Source organism: Epargyreus clarus, unplaced genomic scaffold (genome assembly GCF_041222505.1).
Source record: "Epargyreus clarus isolate Ecla_fem2 unplaced genomic scaffold, WU_Ecla_fem_2.2 ptg000026l, whole genome shotgun sequence".
NCBI lineage: Eukaryota > Metazoa > Arthropoda > Insecta > Lepidoptera > Hesperiidae > Epargyreus > Epargyreus clarus.
Genome location: NW_027332233.1, coordinates 11,036,850 through 11,059,792, shown reverse-complemented (window position 1 = coordinate 11,059,792; position 22,943 = coordinate 11,036,850). Strand labels below are relative to the sequence as shown.

General features: G+C 34.9%; 1 protein-coding gene across 1 annotated transcript in view; it reads left to right on the top strand.

The window, feature by feature from the left end:
- cv-2 (crosveinless 2-secreting protein) overlaps nucleotides 1-22,792 on the top strand; it is a 74,134-nt gene extending 51,342 nt beyond the window's left edge. Inside the window, exons 4-8 of the mRNA XM_073088363.1 lie at nucleotides 9,178-9,460; nucleotides 15,359-15,568; nucleotides 16,074-16,324; nucleotides 17,092-18,235; nucleotides 18,864-22,792. Coding sequence (XP_072944464.1) covers nucleotides 9,178-9,460; nucleotides 15,359-15,568; nucleotides 16,074-16,324; nucleotides 17,092-18,183 — 1,836 coding nt within the window. The 3' untranslated portion in view covers nucleotides 18,184-18,235; nucleotides 18,864-22,792. The remainder of the gene's footprint in view (nucleotides 1-9,177; nucleotides 9,461-15,358; nucleotides 15,569-16,073; nucleotides 16,325-17,091; nucleotides 18,236-18,863) is intronic.
- The last annotated feature ends 151 nt before the right edge of the window (nucleotides 22,793-22,943 follow it).

The following is a 22,943-nucleotide window of genomic DNA, read 5'->3' as shown; positions in this document are numbered from 1 at the left end:
AAATATCATTCAGGTACTGATTCCATCGCGCTCTGGTACCGAATTGTGTCAGAGAATAATTTATCAAAGCATGATTGAACAATTTGTGTCACTAAAAGGGACTGTCCCCATTTATCGGCGTGTCAACATAATGAACTTACGATAATGCCTGATATAGTGTAGGTGTCATAGACATCACAGCAGATCCTCGTTGTGACATGTTTTATACATTTAAAGTTATACATTAAATACTATTATGTGTTGCTAAGTGAGTGGAGACCCTAATTCGTTTTCCACGAATTGAACTGGTAGGTGTGCTATGCACGAAAAACAATTGGAGCTCGCTCGAATTACCATATAATCTAAATAAGAGGGGATTTTATTATTAAAGAAAAATACCAGGTGGCCGCGACTCTGCCTACTTTTGGATATGCTAGGTTTATTTCTTGAATTAACATATAATATACTAAATACGTGTTTAACGTACGTTAGTAAAATAGTGTCTTATTAAATCGTTGTGTTCGAGTATTGAAACAGTTACGAGATAATTATACCAAATTATATTAATATCCGTTCAACATCATAAGCTCTATACAGCTGATAAAGTGATTCTTAACGACTTTTGTTTATTTAGTCTGATAATACCGTACAGTACATAGTCCAGCAATTATTTCGCTACACTCATTGGGTTTTGTGATCGAACTTCAGTTAGAAAATCCTAGGTTAGAACCCTGATTGAAATCTTACTTTTGATGTGTGTCCATGATAATTATGACACAGATAATATCAGCGTATCAGTGTCGTCCAACACTATTAATAGCAAAGCCGTATGTTTTTTTTTTATTTTCAATAGTAAATTGAATGATATTTCAGTCAAATTATATTCAGTAAATTAACCCGTAAGTATAATTTTTCGGTTAACAGTCATTTGCACTGGATTGTAGCAGCATAGAAAATGGCAGTTCTTTATTGCAATTGTTCTTTATTTGTATATTAATTTGTATGTTCGTATATTCAAAGTATTTTTTTATGTTTTAGTATTATAAAGAAACATATAAACGCCAATGTGTAACCACCAATCACCAACTTTAATATTATTTACTTGAAGCGATTCATGTGAATGCGGCTTAAATTCAAATGTTATATTCTCATAGATACGGCCGGTGGACCGGCGTCCCCCAGCTGTCTGTACTCGCGACTCCATTATGTAAATGGCGAGATAATGTACGTTTTAAAATGAATTTTATCTTAACGTCCACGATTAATAGGACACAACTGAGTATTTTTGGTTAGTGACGCGTTATACGGAGCGAGCTTTTGCTTGGGTTGTATAGTTTTGGCGATGATATTTGAGTGAGGTGAGAAATTTTGATACCATATTCCTAAATAATGTGAGGTTACGTTAGCTCTTCTTAGTTTAATTACACTATTTTTAACGTATTTTTGAGTTATAGTTATGAATTTTATCTTAAAGTCCACGATTAATAGGACTCAACTGAGTATTTTTGGTTAGTGACGCGTTATACGGGGCGAGCTTTAGCTTGGGTTGTATAGTTTTGGTGATGATATTTGAGTGAGGTGAGAAATTTTGATAGTATTTCGCATTGATATACTACTAATAAAGACGTATTACATTAAATTGAAGTTAGGTGTGAGATTATGTTAACTCTTTGTATACTCCATTATATTAATGGCGATATAATGTACGTTTTAAAATGATTTTTATCTTAACGTCCACGATTAATAGGACACAACTGAGTATTTTTGGTTAGTGACGCGTTATACGGATACGTTATAGCTTTTGCTTGGGTTGCATAGTTTTAGTTGGGATGATATTGGAGTGTGGTGTGCATTTTTTATTTCATTTAATTTAAATACTTTGAGGTTTCGTTAACTCTTCGTAGTTACAACCACCATTTCGATACGTACTTCTGATTTAGGTACATTTATTTTATATTAATGTCTACGGTTAATAGAATACAACTATGAATGAATATGAATACAATTTACAATATGAATAGAATTAAAATGAATTTTATCTTAACATCCAAGATTAATAGGACACAACTGAGTATTTTTGCTTAGAGACGCAATATACAGAGCAACCTTTTTCTCAAGATGTATAAGTTTTACTGCGTTGATATTTGGGTGATAGAGAGATATGTATAGCTCATGCACGTGAATCGTGTCACTTTATATTAGGGGAAGAAACGCATATGAAATATACGTGATCAACTTGACCTCAAAGAAGGTTCACACTTCTATGATCAATTTCAAATGTCACGTTTCCATTGGGAACGATGACTAAACATGTGAACTGCATGCATAGTTCCATCCATTACGTAAATACAATCAAACATCGAAGGTGGCATCGGATCGCAATTGCGCAAATGTTCAGGAAGCATCCAGGATGTTCCGTGGGCTATCAGTAACGGGAAGTGCGTGACGGTCGCCCAAGCCACGGTTTGCGCTTTAACAGACGAGCAATCTATAACATTTATCTGTGACGTCGTTGACGAAGTAACTGAATAGACTCGTAATCTTGAGCAATAATTAAAATGGAGTGTCTAACAGTTTGTCCTACACTTAATTTTTTTACGTATAAAATTATAATATTTTATGTTTTAAAAAAATCTGCTAAGATGTCGATATTGAATATCCGCTATGATATTTTAACATTTTTTTAAAACTCTAAATATTATAGTTTTAAACTTGAAAAAATATTAAAAGTCTTGAAAAAATGTAGTATTGTAATGCATCAAAATAAAAAAGAACTCTAATAATAATTAATATTAATACCTTAATGTGTATGTCTTGCATGTAATACCTGAATGTGTATGTCCTTGCATTTGGTGTCTATTTCGTTATACTCGTTGGCTGTTGCTTGAATTAACGCATAACAGTAATGGTTAAAAACAAAATATAACGACACCAAGCTCGTAATTAAAATGTTGTTTGTAAGAAATTCATTATTCTGGTGAGCTTCTCCTTGGCAACCCACACCTTGAAAAACATTGCTCTAATACGACCATACTGTAATTTTTACTTTAAACATCGCATTTTCTTATAACTCACTAATGCTTATTCACTATACCACGATCATATCTTTACAAGCTGGCTCTAATCTTTCGATATTCGCTTCATATTGTATACTGTTCTCATTTTTAGTTTGCAGTACATTATAATAAGTGATGATCAGATGAAAGACTAAGGTATATATTTTTCTAATCCAAATATTTCCATATTAGAGAGACTACTTCAAAGAAGTGTTCTCGAAATTCGGGCGGAGTTGAAAAACAATAAACATCATTGTTGAGTAGGTGACCTGGAATAGTTGGTATCGAAAATATACTGAATTTAAAACCAGTAGGGCATTAGCTTTATTTTCAGTATTGTGTGTTTATTGTGTGTTTATCATATTATGTAGTTTTCGCTTAGTGGTACTCAATCCTAATCATTACTGAAAAATTGCAGGAATTTTCATCCCTAACACTAAAGCGCTTCAATAACTAATGTAACCAACAAACAAAACAAAATAAAAAAGACAATCGGTTGAACAAATGAGTAAAAGGCGTCAAACTGTTTTATCTCTGCCCATTTAATTTCTTAGCTAACTACTTACCAAAATAAAATAGACTGTACTACAAAAACTTGTATTTTTATATCCCATGGTTTACTTCTCAGGGATAGCAAATCGTCTGTGATCAACTCCGGTTACAATTTAATCCCTGGGCCGAAATTTGGTCATTTTCGGTCATGTGAACTGCATGCTTGGTGCTACAATCCAATAAAAATATTAAAGTTATACAACTATTGTTAGTATAAACTAATGCAGGCCTGATAGAAATTACCTATTTAGGCCACGGACGCTCGCCACTTTGATGTTAGTCATGGTAATAGTATTATAAACAATGTAAGCATTGCCGGTGTCTTGGTTACTCAATAACTTTATGTTTACTGCGGGTGAATTTCACTTTCTCTTAATAATGGACTAGAGACACGACCTGGCTTTTCCCAGCCTTACACTGTCAGGATAGGAAATAAAATTTTAATGTATAGTGCGTTAGCGCAGCGAAAAACAAAGGGGAAATTGTGGTTCTACCTACACCGGCTAGTTTTTCATTGTTTGCATGTGGATTGAGGATATTATAGTTTGTGATTGATAGTATAGATAGTATTAGATATGTGATTGGAAGAATCACAAGCAAAACTACTTCAGTAGATTTTTCGAGATTTCAGCCGTGACTGCATCGATTCGCAGTCTACGATGCACTAATCTACGCGTTTTTTCAGAAATACCGCTTCACCATAGACACAATAAAAATATAAAAAAATATAAAGAGAAAAAACTTGTGATTTATTTCGTTAGAAGTATATTCAAATTATTTAATTATAGCATTATTTTAATTGATTATTTTCATGATGTGTTATTTTTATAATAATAAGTTTCCATGTATATCGTCATTGGCTGGTACGATTGTATGAGTTAGCATAAAAAAGAAAAAGAAGCTAGTTGACGTAAGAGTTGTATTTTACGCGGGAATTAATGAAAGTTGTAAATTGGTTCAAGAAATAGTTTTATCCTTTAAATTTTGTATAAATAAAAATATGCTTCAATTACTTATACAATTAATTACTACTAGTAAAACGCGCGTTCTATGTTTTTTAAATGCAATGTAATAATATAGTTATAACATGGTAACATCTTTATAATATAGTAACAATACTAATAAGTATGTAATAAATGTATGGAATAACATACAATTTACATAATAATTATGACTAAACAGGTACGTTTTGTTTTAATAAAATTATGGGCTTGGATATCAGATATAAATCTTGGTGTTTATGTTTTTATTTTTCTTAATGAGAACATGATGAGAACTTTAATCTTCAATAGATGCCTTAATCTTCCAAACTGAGAGCGTAACATGAACTTTTATTTTAATACAGTGCGATATTTAAAATTAAATTCGTTGATATATAAATTACTAAACATAATTTGTTAGACTCCACTTTTATTACTAGAGACTTCTAAAGTCTGTATGGTTTACTGACATTGTTAAATCACCATTAAAATCGAAAATTCATTTAAATATGTATAGAATAAAAAATATTACCTATTCATCTGTTATTCGAATCTCAAATCACTGTAGTAGGAGGACGAATTTCTCACTATCTTCGTATGAATCACACTTATCATTTATCTAGGAACTAATCTCTAACTTTCCACCATGACCACGCCATTTCAGCACTACGGATGACGTCACAAATTAATCTTAAACCCGACGATACGTTCTCAAACAGGTGAGTTCTAAAACGGGAACATGTTACGCTTTATTGTTATAAATTTAATTTTAGATATAAATTGTTTATGTTAGGTCATTATTTAAGCCTCGATTAGCCTACGCTGTTTGAACACCACATAAAACAATGTTCATCTATCTGTTAACACTTCGTGAATCTGGTAAATTCCAACCTTTATTACTAACGGCCCTAGCAGACTTGCTACTTTTAGTGTCGGCGATTCGCGGTTTTAGTGATTGCAGTTTTAGTGATTGTGATACTGCGCTTGATTGCCATTTCGGAAAGGCGCGTTTAGTAACTGCGTTAATACTTCGCGTTTTTCGCCTTCAGTTTTCAAAAGTAGCGGCCGTCGCCGAAAACTATAGGATGTAGCGTTTGATCGTTACCTACATGTAGCATTCGAAAAGCAGTTGATCGCCGATCGCCGATGCTAAAAGTAGAAAGTGTGCTGGGGTCCTTATAGTGGCTATTGTTGTAAAAGCAGTACTTACGTCAATTACGGAATTGATGTAGTTTGGATCCGAACCTGGAGTTGCTAACCTAATATTATATTTGGAGATCGTTGTAACGTAGGTAAACTATACGAGGGTCATGTGAACTTCTATAAACAGAAGGTTAATTTAGCCTGCTTAGATCACAGATGCCTTACGTAGATACGTGTTTATTTATCATCCACATATTACTTGTTACGTATGTTGACGTAAGACGTTGTTGGTCACTAACAGACTCCAGATACGACAGAAGTCCTACGTGACGTCGAATACAGATACAATGTTACTACTAAAGACTAGGAGTTAGTTAAAATGACTATATCAATTTATCTACCTAGCCATATCCTTTCAATCAGAACTTGATAGCTTTACAGTGCTTTAGTAATATCTCCTATTCTTACTATTCCACTGGTGCGTACGTATAAGTCAAAAAAAAATGCTATAATCTCCTCTGAGGGCCAAGTGTGTTCTTTAAGATAAAATAAACTTTTATAACATAATAAACAACTATCAGGCATATCATTATACAAGTTCCTATTCAATGTTTTCCTGTATCGTTAAAATAAGTGATAATGACACCATTCAATGACATTATTTTAATAGCTACTTAGTTTTTTGGCTCTTCTAAGAACTATGTCATTGCGTAATGTAATGAATACTCGTAAATGGTAATGATCTATACAAATTAATAAAATAGTGTCTGTTTGTACCAACATTACAACCTTACAGCAAAATAAATACACTTACAACAATTAAATATTAATATTTTTATGTGTTTATGCGGCTAATCTTCGAAACGGCTGAACCGATTTTAACGAGACTTTCACGGACAGACAGCTGATATTATAACGGATAACGAAGGATTTTTTTTAGGAAAATAATTGGGGTACCGCGCAAAACCACGCGGCACCCACATAGTTTACTTAAAAAATGTTATTTCATTAAAAAATTTGAAGATACAATTTTAAGTTATAGGTACGTATGTTATATTTTTTTAAACGCAGATGAAACCGGGGACGAAACATGTTATAACTATAAGTAATGCATATAACAAAAACCCTATCCAAATGGGATGTGTAGTTTATGAGAAAATCGCGGACATACATTTGTATGTATACCTATGTAGGTATAAATATACATTATAGTACATGCATACTTAGCGGTCGAATAAAGAACCTCCTTTTTTGAAGTTGGTTAATAAAGAGACGAAAATTGGGAAATACCTTCGTCACATGATCACGTGGTTGCCGAGGAATTTTGGACGCGGCAGTTTCGTGGGGGCCTCGACCACATTCAAATTAGGATGCCACACTGTTTGGTGTTAAAACGTTTGATAAGTGTACAGATATGTGTAAATATTGGTCGCTAATATTGATCATGCCTGCCATGTTAGGTGGGCCGCACACCGAAATGTATGTAAGGCAGTATAGTAGTCTTTGTCTATTTTTCAATCATTCTTAAATTTTAGAGTTTGTTATATACTAAGATGACTTCCTTAGATATACTTAACTTTACACTTTATCATAATTAGCTTTTTTCTTAAAAAAAATTTGATTGATTTGATGATTTGATTTGATAAAGAAGAAGAAAAATATTAAAAATGCTTTAGAAAAATTCCTCTTCTGTGCTAGTAGAGTCGACATGAAATAATTAAAAAAAAATAGTACCTACTCTTCAATAATCAAATAAATAAATCTTTTATTATTTTTATATCAAATATGTAACTTTCATATTAATACGAGTACCTACCATAAAATATTAAAATAATTCAGTCTTCAAAAGTGCTTGTTTTCTTGCAGCAAATTGAACTGGCGAACATAAAAGACGCGTACATTTTTTATTTTTTTTTATAATATAGGAGTAGCAGACGAGCTTGCGGTCCACCTGATGGTAAGTGGCTACTGCCACCCATGGGCATCCGTAATAAACCCCAGATAGGATCAAATATTCCTACCTGAGGTCGGCCACAGATGCGCCGCTACCCCTGAGGACTAAGCTGGAACGCCTCGGAAAAGTCTGTCTCCCTTACCACACCCTTCAAACCGGAACACAGCAGCGCCTAACACTGCTGTTGTTAGGGAGAAATAGGTGTGGCGGTGGTGCCGCCGCAGTCGAATCACAAAGGGTTCTACCACCTTGAATACATATTACAAAAAAACAATTGTCTTATACCTATGTAGTGTTTGCTTGGTATTATGCATTTTACTCGTGCGGTCAGACTAACATGGTAATCATTCGCCAGATTTTCCTCGTCTGTTAAACGTTAAACGTCGGTTTCCGTGACAATGTTTTGTAATTGTTTGAAAACATCTATCTTCAAATTATGTATGGGTGTCTAAGGACTATAAATATAATGACTTCATTGTGTTGTATTCGATATTTTTTGTAAGAATATTATATTTTATGTTCTCTGTTTTTAGGCTACATAAAAACATTTTAAAGTGTTAAATAATACAAAAAATGGATAATATGTATGGATGTGATTTTATATGTATTTCTTAGGAATTACTTATTGCCGAATTAGTTAAGTCGCTAGTTACCTACAAAACTTTCAATAACCTAAAGCTAACGTTTGTTTAGCGAAGACTTTTAAAGATCGAGATATTTAAAGGAAGTGAAAATAAAAATAGAGAATTAGTCTCCAATTTTTATTAAAACTAAGATATTAATATCTCGCCAATTAAACTTTTGTAAAAACTCCATTCACATAAACGTATTTTAACCTTCCTTAATATAAGTTTAAGAATTGTTTATTACAAAAATATTTAATAAAGCACACAGTAAATAAGGAAAAAATATCAATTGAAAACATTTCCGTACATATCAACCACAAGCGTACGTGAACCGTAATTGGCACATTAATATTTTGTCTTCATTAAAAATGTTTATTTCCGTAATAAACGGTGTCGCTTGTCGTTAACTAATTCCGCTATAAATACATTATATTTATTTACATCGAGTACTTATTAATTGAAGTCATGTGGCAATAATTTTACCTTCTTGGAATTGCTTTAAAATACTCTAATGGACTTTATGTAATTATATAAAATTATATCTAGTTATATATTTTTTCTAGCTAAGCAAAAAAATGCACGCATGTATATTTATTATGCGACTTATCAGAAATCATTTAATATTGATAAATGGTCCATGGCCTTAACGCTCATTATTAATAATCAATCTGTTGATTTAAATTTAAATTAAAGAAAATTTTACATAGATTAAAATGTTATAATTTCTAGTAAGAAAAAAATTAATTTCGCACCATTTTCACTGTGTCCTGGAGATATGGATGTCAATCCATTTAATCATAAAACATTATTCCTAAGTTAGCTAATCTATATAATGTAGAGCGTCAATATTATTTCGTTATTAAAAAAAATGTTTCTCTTCTTTCTAGAACGGTTTCGTGGAGTGTCGGAGTGGTGATGAGGAGTGTGGGATGATGGAGGACTGCGCAGTCGTGATGCCTCGGGAGGGCTGCTGCGTGCGCTGCAAGGGTTGTTGGTACAACGGTACCGAGCACGCGTCCCACACCGAGTGGGGGGAGGACGGCAAACTGTACCGGTGCGAAGCAGGAGTCATCACGGTATCGAGGCCGGAATGCTACGCCGCGTGCGACAGCCCGAAGCACCAGCGGCATACGCACTACAACATGCATTACAACTGCCCTGTTTGTGATGGTAATTATCTTAATCTGTTATTCTTATTTGCTGGTGTAACGGGACGAAACCTCCCTGCTAGTTCCGTTGTTCATTGACTTGACAACGCTGTTACGAAACATGCGTCAGATTTAATTGTTTAAATATGTGTTAGAAGTAATAACTCAATAAATGCTGGAATACTTATAGAATTAACTTGCAATTATCGTTTAGACATACGTTCATTCCTACTACAAAAATATTTATATTTAAATACCAAAATGGAATTAATTAAATGCAAACAACATTCATGTAAAAACGACTTAAATGTATCTCAAGAATTTTTATGATAAACATTTCATAAATAAATTCAAGTTCGGTACAACCTAATTCTCATTAAAATGTTAAATTTTTTATTTGATATACAGCCATGTTTTATAGCGGCGATCATATTCCAAAACTGATAAGTCAGACACTATAATGACTTTAAAGAATGCAATGGTCATTTCACGCTGTGTTTTCCCACCAAAAGTACTATACGTAATGTCAGACGATTATGACCGCTGGGCAGCACTGGTGCCTTGTTTCGAAGCGGCCACCCAGATGCACGACGGCAAAAAACCCTATAATCCCATCACAAAACAAACTAAGCCGACATGCGAACTTAATAAAACCAAAAAAGTCCGGCAATTTACGTCCGCTTCCAAACTCTAACAAGTTGATTAATTCCAAATCAAATAATGGTTATTTTCGAAATGACTGCACGGAATTACTTTTGAGTACTGCCGACGTGTTGATCGTTTTATTGCGTCCATAATTATGTTTTTATTATTATATTACATTAACGTTATTGAAGAAAATTACGTGTTCGTTAATTTATTTAAATGTTTTAGTTTAAATAGCGGCTTAAAGTACAATTTTGTTCGATATTATTTCTTTGTTGTCCACGCCTTTTCTAAGCTTAGAAGGAGCTACTTATATGTAAGTAAGCTAGGAAGAGGGTCCCATGTATCAGTGACCGCGTTCGCCCACACGCCGTGGTCGACAATAGCATTTCAAGATTGCGCAGTAGCAAACCACCTTAGACAATGGACCACTCTACCATAATAACTCGTACCGCTTACAAATCCGAACCGATTGCCACGATGACTATTATTGGACAACAAAGTGACTTATTGATTTGTCCATTACTAATAAAAACTCGAGACCGCTTGTTATGGATGCACTGTGTTTTATAGAATACATTGTATTATAAGTACCTATCTACTGTTTTACGCCTAACGCCCGTTATTAATATTCAATCTATCCAATATTTACGTCACAAAGATCAAAAGATGACAATTTCTTATAGGAAAAAAATGTAAAATATCGATTTCTAGTAGGCAAAGCAATGGATGGATTAGTAATAAAAGACGTAAATCCAATAAAGCAAGTGGCGCCAAAATACTCGTAAACAGCAAAAAACGTTACAAGCAATCAATTCCGATTAACCGCGAATTAAACTTTACACAGTGAATGAAAGTAAAAGCAAAAATTAACTTTTTACGTGTTTATTATCAATGGGTCGGGAATTGTGGAATTGTTTCATCAAGCAGACCACCCTAACGAATCGAATGCGAGAAACCCTGCGTGCCTAGGGATGCGACGATATTGAAAGTTCGATAATATGGATGGATTAGTAATGAAAGACGTAAATCCAATAAAGCAAGTGGCGCCAAAATACTCGTAAACAGCAAAAAAAAGTTACAAGCAATCAATTCCGATTAACCGCTAATTAAACTTTACACAGTGAATGAAAGTAAAAGCAAAAATTAACTTTTTACGTGTTTATTATCAATGGGTCGGGAATTGTGGAATTGTTTCATCAAGCAGACCACCCTAACGAATCGAATGCGAGAAACCCTGCGTGCCTAGGGATGCGACGATATTGAAAGTTCGATAATATCGACCCGAAAATATCGATATTTTAATCGATATCGAATAATTTACAATACTTTTATCATAATAAAGAAGATAAAAGGGCGACACCAGAAATTGTAGATTAAAAGGTTTTCCAAATTAATATTTTTTTATTAAAAAGGTCCTCCTACTTGAATATCTTGTGAAATTAAATCATTGATATATGCATAATACCACGTTCACACTGTTATTGTTATTGGTATATCACTGTCTTGGCTTCGAAATCATCGAAATTTATATTATCGATAATTTTACCAACTCCCATTCCTATCCAAGCCTACCGAGCACGAAACGATTTCTATCTCGTATTGAAACAAGGGCTTATTATATTCACGGGGGTTCATTAAAATTATACATTTGTATCGGGCCCAGTCTCCCACGGCGTTGCGTCTCTATTATTGACCATAAATCAAAAAGTTAACAACCTACTTAAAAGGTTGAAACGGGTGGGTTTTTGTCTGCAACTCAAAGCGGCCGACGTCTGCTTGGCTGCGGGAACGTTGAGGTGTGTTCTGTTTATTTGTTTTACGACCCCAACGGTGCATTAGCCTTTTTGCTCCTTTTATATCTCATTTCTTGACGATTAGTGTTATCAGCATGGGAATGAATGGCCTTTTGGGTTTGACCGAATACTGTGACCGGTATTTATTCTGCTTTGATTTATTTTTATTTTTGATTATTGATTTTAATTCTTGTGTATTTTATACACAAGTTGATTGATATTATAGGGAACTTTAAAAAAATAGTTTAAACCATAACGTTGTCACTAGTGCCTTCTTCGAAGGTTCTGACCATGGTCCACCGCGCGGCCAAGTACGAAATGATAAACTTCACATATGCGCTGAGGTTATAGTTTTTTTTACCGTTAATGTAAAATCCACATAATTATGAAAAGCCACAGGTATATGGGATTCAAACCCCGGACAGTTCAATTGAGAGGCCGAGTTTCATGCATTAGGCTATCACTGCAGTTTAAACCATATATCATTATTTAATTACAGCAGTGACCTTTATTAGAAAAGACAGATACAACTGAACTGCGAATGTAATGATAAATCATTAGATAAGTCATTTAATAAATCCGAATGACGTTGCAATATCATAATTGAACGCAATACGCTACCGTATTTATATTACCTTGGTGTATATTTCAGTGGGTTAGTTTTCCTTATTAGTTTAATGCTAAAATAATATTTTAATATTTGATACAAATTGCTGTAAATTCGTGTTTGCGAGATTAAGCGTGTGGCTGCGCTCGCTTGAGCCCCCACGCGATTCCGCTCGCTTGAACCTTCGCGCGGTTTCGCTTGAGCGAATCCTCACGCACGATTTTTCAAAAAGCACGCAGAATTCTATACATTTTTGGGGTAGAGAATAGTGCCGTCTTTAGTAAAATCCATATTTTTTTAATGTAGGTTTTGTTCAAAAGCCCGTTCAAACAAATCTTAAAAATTGTATTATGTTTGGCAATCCCGAAAATAAGCATGCTTAGAATTGCTGGTATTGTGATATTCCATATAGGTATTTTCTTTATACTGTGTAGGTATTAAATAAAAACTAGGACCAATAGAGAACTATCATCGAAGAATTGAGTACGTACGTCGTACACTTCTGCATTAATCATTTTTTTAATTATAAAAAACTAAAGTGTTCTTCTAGTGTTTCATAACTATTAATGCAATAATAATTTCAATAAAATTAGACAAAAATGTGTACATTTTTTAACGTTTATAAAAAACTAACTCATCTAAATTCTTGGGACGTCGAGAGTGCTATCGTTATTATTGGGCATGCTTACGACGTCGACCTGAGAAATTAAAATAATTAGCTTGTGATGTACACGCGTGGTGCGTGCGATGAATATTTTATTTGAGTGGAAATATTCATATTAGTACGTATAGTGGGTAAGTAATAAACGGAGTTGTTTGTACTGTCGGCGAATATCGTCAAATATTGGAAGATGTTTGCGAATCTTTGGCTACGCCTTTTTACATGTTGAAGAGAAAATTAATATATTTGTTTGAGCATATGGTTGGAAAAATTCTGGTAAAGGAATCTGGTTAAAAAATAATGGATTTTTAGTTTTATAGGTTTTATTGAACTACACCAGACTTGTATTACACAAGACATTGTTGACAAGTGTATTTATTTTTTTTATTATGATTGTCATTATTTTTTAATACTACTATACATATTACTAAATATATAAACTACTTCAAAATTGACGTACTACTTGACAAAGCTTAAAACAACAGTAACATTCTTACACTTTACTATTTTGATAATTGCAGATCATTGATCCTTCACTATCTTGATTGTATGCGTGAGATACATGTCTAATCGCGAGAATAAACTACGGAATTTAAAGTGTAACATGTTGATGTTCTTTTATTATTTTAATGTGAGTACTAACAAACGATGAATGCTTAATAGTGTGCCTACAAAAGGACGACACACTCGTACATTGTTTAGCAGTGTCAAGTTTTACGACGCTCTTAAATATCTTCATTGTCACAATTATGCATAGACGCCGAGTACTAGTGCATCTCAATGCGTCGACTATTCAATAACACGAATAGTACAAAGGAGTAGGTACTCAAGCGCTGTGTTATTATATTCAAACGCACTTCTCGGTACTTCAGAACAACCTACCATAAAAGCTTTTTGATTGCGAATCAAGTATGTTTATAACTGTTACCCGCTAACGTTGTGGTTCCTACATGGAAATGTGTCTACGAGGTTGAAAATAAATACAACTTATAAACGCTTTCTTTACTTGTAGCTACACATTGCATTTTCACGTTTTATGGTCTGGAGACGAATATATTTCAAAATGACTTTTACAAAAAGAACTTTGTTTAAAATATTGTTTGGATAAAATGTATCCAATATATACTCGTATGTGTAATTTATATGTACCCACACACTAGGTTAGTTCCCGTGTTGTTGATGTTTTGAACATACACGACCTCCCAGACCCAGAACATAAATCTAAATTATATGTGACTGCTTCGCCTTGCGGGCTGATACACCCGTTATCTTATTACTAGGTTTCTATTATTATGTAATAAAAAAGATACTCATTACGAAATAGAACCCAGAACACCATCTTCTAGTCCGACATGACTGCTATACCACGCAGTTCGATCCAAGACAGCCATAGTAACATTATGGTCAGATGCCTAACAACACATCGGCCATTGAATTAGGAGTACAGGTGGTCTCGGCGGTGGGTCTCCGTGTGCGATCGCTCGCGCCCTCGTATTCATTAGTCCCTGATTGATTCATCGTCCATTCGCACTAATTTATGGAGTTTGCGCTTCGCTTTGTCGCAGCCATAATGCCGCTCGAGGCCTTATCGTCGTCAAACAATGGACCGAGTTTTGTCTCGAAGCTTTGTTATGGTGATCTATAGACATCTCGTTTGCAGTAAAAACGCAAATGTCAACGATTGAGAATGTTTAATTCTTTGCGTTGATAGCATTCATTTGATATAATTATGAGAATCCGATTTCATTATACTTTATAACATTGGAATGTATTCCACCTTCCATCGAACTGCTTGCCACTAGAAATGGGCGTGGCGGTGGTACCGGGTGAACCATATTGGCTCTACCACCTTTCAAAGAGTTCTGAACTTTCTACAATTCTCCGAATATTTCAATCATTGATACTAAATGTATGTGTCTTAGAACAATTTTATCACCTTGTATGATATGTCCACATGCAACGTGAGCACTCTCTTTTGCTACTTTAGTTTTATTTACATAATTTATTTAATATTAACTCTTTTCTTAACATGTTTTTGCAAGGGAATACCTACAATAATTTCATACAATTTCGTCGTCCCTACCATTGCTAGTTAATTTATAGATACTATACAGTCGGTCCCTTTAGGCGTGCTGAGTATCAAAATAATTAACTTTATCTTTCGTCTTAATCTTATGTTCTTTCATTAACGTAAACTTTCATAATTTCCAGAGTGCGTCATAAACGGGCAGCGTGTCGGCGAAGGGCGCGACGTGCGCATCCCCGAGGAGCCGTGTCTGTCGTGTCGTTGTGTCCACGGCGCGCTGTCGTGTGCGAAGCGCGCGTGCCCCGTGCTGCCGTGTGTCGCCAGCCAGCAGGAAACACCGCCCGGGGAATGCTGCCCGCGCTGCTTGCATCCCACTGCGGATAAAATATTGCCAAGTACGTATTTTAGTTTCTCTTTGCAAAATATTGTTATGAAAAGTAAAGGAAATTGGGAAACTATGCGGATTGCAATAGGATTTTCATTTTCGTTTTGTTGTAGCGTGCACGGTGCTTTATCGTGCGAAATGCGAAGCATGCGTGCCCAATATTTGTCGGTATCAGTAAAATAAGCCACTACAATTATATTTACATAGTTTTTAATTTTGTTAAATAATACTTCTACTCCTATTTTATTTACCCTTTTATTTATGTTACCCTTAAGTAAACTGTAGAGAACGTAGAGTATATAGTCGAAGAACGATGTGTGAAAATCCGGTGTAGCGATCAAGAATTGGGCTGTCAAAGGACGCATTATTTATTGTTATGATTAGATAACAAATTAACCTAAAATAAAAATAGTAACTGGTAAGTTTAAGTATGTTAGGTTAAGTTTACTTATTTAGTAAATAGAATAATAAAGTCACGGAAAAAAATATAGAAACTAATTTTCCTTCATACTCAGTTTCAGGAAATTCGTTACCGAAGCCGTGTATATTTGGCAAGGAGTACCACGCGCACCAAAGCCCGTTCCGGGTGGACCCGTGCACGGATTGCACGTGTCTGAACGGCACGGCGGTGTGCACGCGGCACACGTGCCCGGTGCTGACGTGCGGGGCGAGCGCGCTGCCGCCGCCGCCCGGCAAGTGCTGCCCGGAGTGTCCGCAGGTGGAGGAGGCGAAGTCGGCGTGTGTCGTCGCCGGGAAAACGTACCAGGTGACTTATCACCTATATTAATTTTCTATAAGAGTTGTGAAGGTGGTAGAACCCTTTGTGGTTCGACTCCGGCAGCACCACCGCCACACCTATTTCTACATAATAACAGCAGTTTTAGGCGCTGGTGTGTTCCGGTTTGAAGGGTGTGGTAAGGGAGACAGACTTTTTCGAGGCGTTCCAGCTTATTCCTCAGGGGTAGCGGCGGATCTGTGGCCGACCTCAGGTAGGAATACCTAATCCTATCTGGGGTTGATTACAGATGTCCATGGGCGGCAGTAGCCACTAACATCAGGTGAACTGCATGCTCGTCTGCTACTCTTATATTATAAAAAAAAGTCTAGACTCTTATAGACTAAGAGTTGCTTATAATAATGCACAAATTAACATAATACACAAATAAACACATACGTATATATATAAGTACACACTACACTCCATTGACTTTGAATTTTTTCGGTAGGTAGAGGCGCATTTGTATTCAGTAAAGTTTATTTAAATACTCATGTAAATAAGTTTAGAAGGATAAAAAATTGTAAGGAAAATAGTAGTCGTATAAGAAAGCGTTATCGTATTTTAAGCATTGTAGTTCCATCAAGGTATTTATAAGATAATCTCCTCCTTAGCTTTTTCTCTAAAAGCTAATTACTTTATATGAACATTTGTTCATAGCTAATAATAACAAGTAATGCAGAAAAAATAATATGTGTTTTTCATTGTCTACAAAATGTAACTACATAATTACTAATGATGAATTATTTATTTTTCAGGATGGTGATACGTGGCAGTTGGATGCGTGTAAATCATGTGAGTGTCACGGAGGACAGCCACGGTGTGCAATGGAGAGATGTCCTCCGCTATCATGTCCACCTGACCAAACGCTTCGACTACTACCCGGCCAGTGTTGCCCCAAATGTATCGATGTGGACGGAATATGCACAGTCTTCGGAGATCCCCACTATAAGACTTTCGATGGAAAATTTTATAGCTTTCAAGGGTCGTGCAAATACCAATTAGTATCTGATTGCAAGAACCACACATTCTCGATTAGAATATCGAATGACGCTAGAAATACTTCACATTCCTCGTGGACGAGAACAGCCACTCTACGGATAGGCTCCACGAAAATCAACATGGGGAAGAGAATGAGAATAAAGATTAACGGTCAGAGAATAACGTTGCCTCACAAAATAAACGGAGTTGCCGATATCAGTCGTAGCAATGGATCTGTTATATTGAAAGCTAAAATAGGAGTTCAGATGGTATGGGACGGCGACGGATTCCTAGAAGTGACGGTATCGAGTTCGTATAAAGGCAAATTATGTGGTCTGTGCGGTAACTTTAATGCTATCGCCCGGGACGATATGAGGACTCGGGATGGAAGACTTCTGAACGATACGTGGAGGTTTGGATCCTCGTGGCGTGTTGGAGGACGGCGGGCTTGCACTCGTCGCCAGGAGCGTCCAGGACAGAACACTCGTTGCAGACAATCAAAGCTAAAAAAAGCCCGTCGAGTGTGCAGCGCGTTCGATCGCCACGACGCATTCGCTAAATGTGGAGCGAAGTTAAACCCGCAAAATTACAGAGACGCCTGTCTTCTAGACGCATGTAGCTGTGCGGGTACCCGGTGTCATTGTGCGGCTTACAGGGCGTACGCTCGTGAATGTTCTCGGCTCGGAGTGGAAGCTCACGACTGGGCGAGAGCGGCGTGGTGTGAAGGTCCTCCACCACCCTGGCTAAAACCTGGTCGCAAGGACTTTGGAAGATCTTCCAAGCCGAAAGGGAATAACTTCTTACCAATCAGTTCGATACCCAAGCCGACCAATACCCGCTCACGGCCTCCACCACCTATTTTACAATAGCGTGCTACCGGCTATACTTCTACTAGTCAAACTGCCAGTGTGGCAATATGAGGTAAATAAGAATTTACTATTTCTAAAAATAAAATTCTTGATCTCAATGACCATTATTTAAATGCGGAGTTTCACGAGCTATTAATTAATTTTACTGTTATACTTAATTAGATAATATAATTTATTTATTTGACCATCTGTGTTTATGTTATCTTAGACGTCGTTTTGATAATATTTGCCACTCAAAATACTCGTACCTCAATAACTTTAACTATGAAATTGTCTTACGATATATAATATATATAAAGAATAATCTGATATAAGTTACGTCGGATATCAATGTTAAGTAGGTTGATATGTAACGTGACCAAGCCAACATGAACATCGTCCGAAATCTGTTATTGTTCCACTGCTGGGCACAGATCTTCTCTCAGACTGAAATGGGCTTAGGGCTTACTCCACCACGCTGGCCAAGTGCGGATTGGTAAATACAATCAAAACCTTTGAGAACTTTTTTTACGATTTCTCAGCCATGTTTACTCACGGTATTTACCTTCACCGATTATAAAAAGATAATTTCTATTTCCATTCTATTCCATTGGTTAATGTTCAAAACATTTTCCATTTTTCTTTTTGCTTAATCCTTAATTCGTTTATTTTATATTAATATGTATTTATTTACTTTTCAGAGTATTAAGGAGATGATTGAAAATGGACCGCTTGGATATGCCTCAAAGGCGCAACCATTTTTACAAGGAACGAAGATCTATTTACTTAAACAGTATTCATAAAACTACTTATAGTTAGACAAGTACTGCATAATAATATATACGTATATGTTAATAGGACAGTGTATAGCTCACTATTACCTCGCGAATTCGACCAGCATTAGGACTCTTTTCCACTAGAGTTGTGCGAAATAGCTGCTATAGATGTGTCGTTCACTAATAGCATTGCTTGATTTCTTGTAACGTTTTAATTAATTAAAATCAAGCTGCCCTAAAGACAGATTTGAGGCATTCATAAAGCCTAGCTACCTCGCATATCTCCAGTGGCAAGATTCCTTAGGGTTCTTTTCTATCAGAGATGTAGCTAAACAGTGAGCTAGGTTGAAATTAAGTAACAATACTAATTGAAAATTTCCTCTAAAAGTAATTGGATGGGATATGTTATAAAGATATTTATGTGAGTTAACTGTGAGGGTAAGATTTCTTCTTACACAACGATGTCTATAGTCGATGACTAACGCACATAAACGAAGTAGTATGTCGTGTACTTTATTTTCTACGTAAGTACGCGTCAAACTGCTAGTCCGTTCTGAAGTTGTTGCGAGCAGGTGTAGTGATACAATTTTCTATGGCGAAGCAATTCATTTCAATATTCAGAGCGGACTAGCAGTTTTACGCGGACTATACATCGGCGGCCCTTTAGCTCACATTCGTAGCTCTAATTCTTAGCTCACATCCCTCCTTGAAAAAAAAACAACGTTTTTGAATCATTTCTTATCAGTACTATGCTAAACTAAGTAAGGAAAATCAAGTAATACTAGATATTGATTTATGTGACGCATATTCTTCGCACATCTCTGGTGGAAAAGCACCCTTATTCCATTTCATATTTCATGTAGTGTGTAACTTTATGTTGTGTGTATGAATGATTTTATAAATATGACTATTACTATATCCTTGCGGTAATGTTGAATAATATGTGACGAATAACTTTTGTATGTTCTTTTATTTTAAAGTTTATTATATTGTGAGCCGAATCATACTGCTTAGCCAAGTAAATTACTTTATCTTTTTGTAACATATTCATCATTGTATGTATATCTCTGTACAGTTATATAATATTACTTGGTTCCTGGTTGCAAAAGTTTAGGTAAGTGACAACTGAATACGCATGTCGTTACATAATATAATATAATGTGCTAGTTTATACATTTTACAATTATTTGCATTGTAACTCTAAACGTTTTAACAAAATGTGATAATGATTAGCTTTGATATGACTTCTGACAAGAGAAGGACGTTTGGAAAAACATAGTTCAAATTGAGATCTCATCCGTAGGTAGTTGTTTACGAAATCTTAGATAAATTTAGCTATCCGAAGCCAAGAAGCTAATACGATTGTGAAAAGTGTATGTACTAGAATAAGAAGCTATAGGCAGGTGGTTTCTTTTAACAACTTTTATTTAGCTTGCTTTGTTTGTTCGTATGTAGGCGATTGAGCTGAAATTTTGTATCAGGTCCGGTTGAGATGTCAATGCATAATTAATTTGATGGTACATACTAATTTCAATATTCCGGACCTCTCAAAGGCGGACGCCCTAATATGGGGGACAAATATTTTTTATTCACCCCTATCACACGGGTAAGAAATAAATGAATTGTCTGAAAACAATACGATAAACAAAGTAATGTTAATATATCTTTTTTTTACTTTTTAAATACATTTATAAGTATATACTATATATGGAAGGCTTTTAGTACTCATTCTCCAAATCAGATTTCCATTAATGTACATAACATCGAAACTTAACCGACTTATCAGGTACGTAGTTAGTTATCGTTTTAATTGTAAACTCATTATAAAGTTTAGTTGTTAAATGCGTTACCAATGAATTTTACTATTGAATTTTAAATTAATAACTAACACGAGTGATGCTCGCGACGTATTATTTATTGCATTTGTGTCACGGATTATGTCAGGTCATGTTAACGTGCCATCTTGCGGTACAAGGATGACATTGTGATAGTTACTGTATCTGCTTATATGTACCGATTACGTCACCGTTAGGGTCTGACCCCATTACTATCCAGCCTCTGTCTACTCATGTTTCAGACTTCATTTTTCAGAAGCTAAAATAGTTTAATTAATATTATTATTCTTTATTTGATTATTATTTGATTCTTAAAAAACATTGATGATTTGGAAAGCTCTATTTTCGATCATTAATTCTTTACGAGACAACACGTAAAGAAGCGTGTAAGCTTATAAGCTCACCTGAGCTCTTACTCTAGTCTAACCAATGAGACAAGATAATGTAGAGTTCTCTTTTTTGCACTTTTGCATGCCGATAAAAGGAATTTGACGCTCAAAGAGGGTTAAAAATTTAATGATAGAAAATGTACACATGCACGTTTTTACATTGCTTTCACTATTAACTTTATAGTTATCGTTAAAAAATATATCATATAATAAAACAGTATAGAATATGAACAGACCATGAGGTCACCGAGGCTGCATCGTATTGGATGTTAGATTCTTAACAAGTTTTACTTCTAACCTATAATTATGTCAGGTAACTATTGTTTGTGTGTTAGTATCTAGTAACAAACTAGTCCTATAGACACTTGAACAAAACACGAGCCGAAATATGTCCTTTATTGTAACTTGATATAGATTCATAAGCCTATTCACATGTACCACAACGACATAGTAGTAAGGTGTCGCTAGTAATTAAGGATGCAATGTGACTATCGTCTTTTCTCTCGATTTAGATGGCAAAATGTAGTCCTGTTTGATAAAGCTATGCATTTTCATACTAATGTGGTGGTGTGGTGTGGTATGGTTGTGGCACGTGTGAATAGGTACTTATACGTATTCGTCTTGAAATTAAATTTCCTGTTTAGGTTCAATTGAGACTCACGACTTTCTCACGACAAAAGTTCAAACATACGTTGTGTTTGTCATTTATTTAGTATCGTAATGATACATTCATTCTGTGAATGAACAAGTTTGGTTAGCTCGGACTTAGGCATTTAAGGTGCGTTTATAGAAAAGCCGATTCAGAGTTCCATTTTTTACCATAAAATAAGAGGAAACTATGTCATTATTTACTTATTGCAGTCTTTTGAATCTGCTTCTCTATAAAGGCATTTTTGGCATGAATGCTGTACTGGCAGTGCCATAAAACATTTTATTTTTGACTGTTTTGTTTTTACAAAATTAATTTGTTGAATGTGAGTTTATGTATATCATTACTTTCCGTCATGCGCCACATTTAAGTAATGAAATAGCTATATTTTTAAATCCATGATTATCTGAATACATACATACCGTTAGTTTTCATTCCAATTATATTTTTTAATTATTTTTATTTTAAGTTGAGTCTACGTTTTAAGTAGACTTTTAAGTTATTTGAGAGATTAATTTGATATAATGAAATAATTGTAAATACAAATTATTCGTCGCCATATTACTTGTATGCTATAACTATAAAGTTTTCTAATTTGTAATTTGTATTTTAGATAGTTGTAATCTATAACGCCGAACATACTTTTCCTTCCAAACGATTTAATGCTAAATGGCATAACTGTATACGTCTTATTTATTGCTCTTGCTTTAAGTCTGGAAGGATTTTGTAATTCAAATAGTATCCCGGTACTGTCGTCTACTCTTACGGGCAGTACATACATAATAAAACGCAAGACAGTGTATAAAAGCTCTTTAAATATATCGTTGTAGTTATCTTTCGTATAAAAATAATCCAGCATTCCTAAACGCTTTCGAATTCTTTGTTATTCTGAGGCATGAGAACATGTACGCAAATTGTATAACAGCAAGTGAAACTATTCAACGATCAAAGAATTACTCAGTAATAAATAAGTAATATTCATGGGTGTTTTTATTTTACACAACTCACATGCGTCTGCGAAGGCGCGTGTAAATTTTATTCTGAACCGTAGAATATGATTTTAAATAGACCCATTACTTGTAACTGGCTGCCGGCCAAAATTTCTGTATTTTATGCCATCAAAATTATCTAG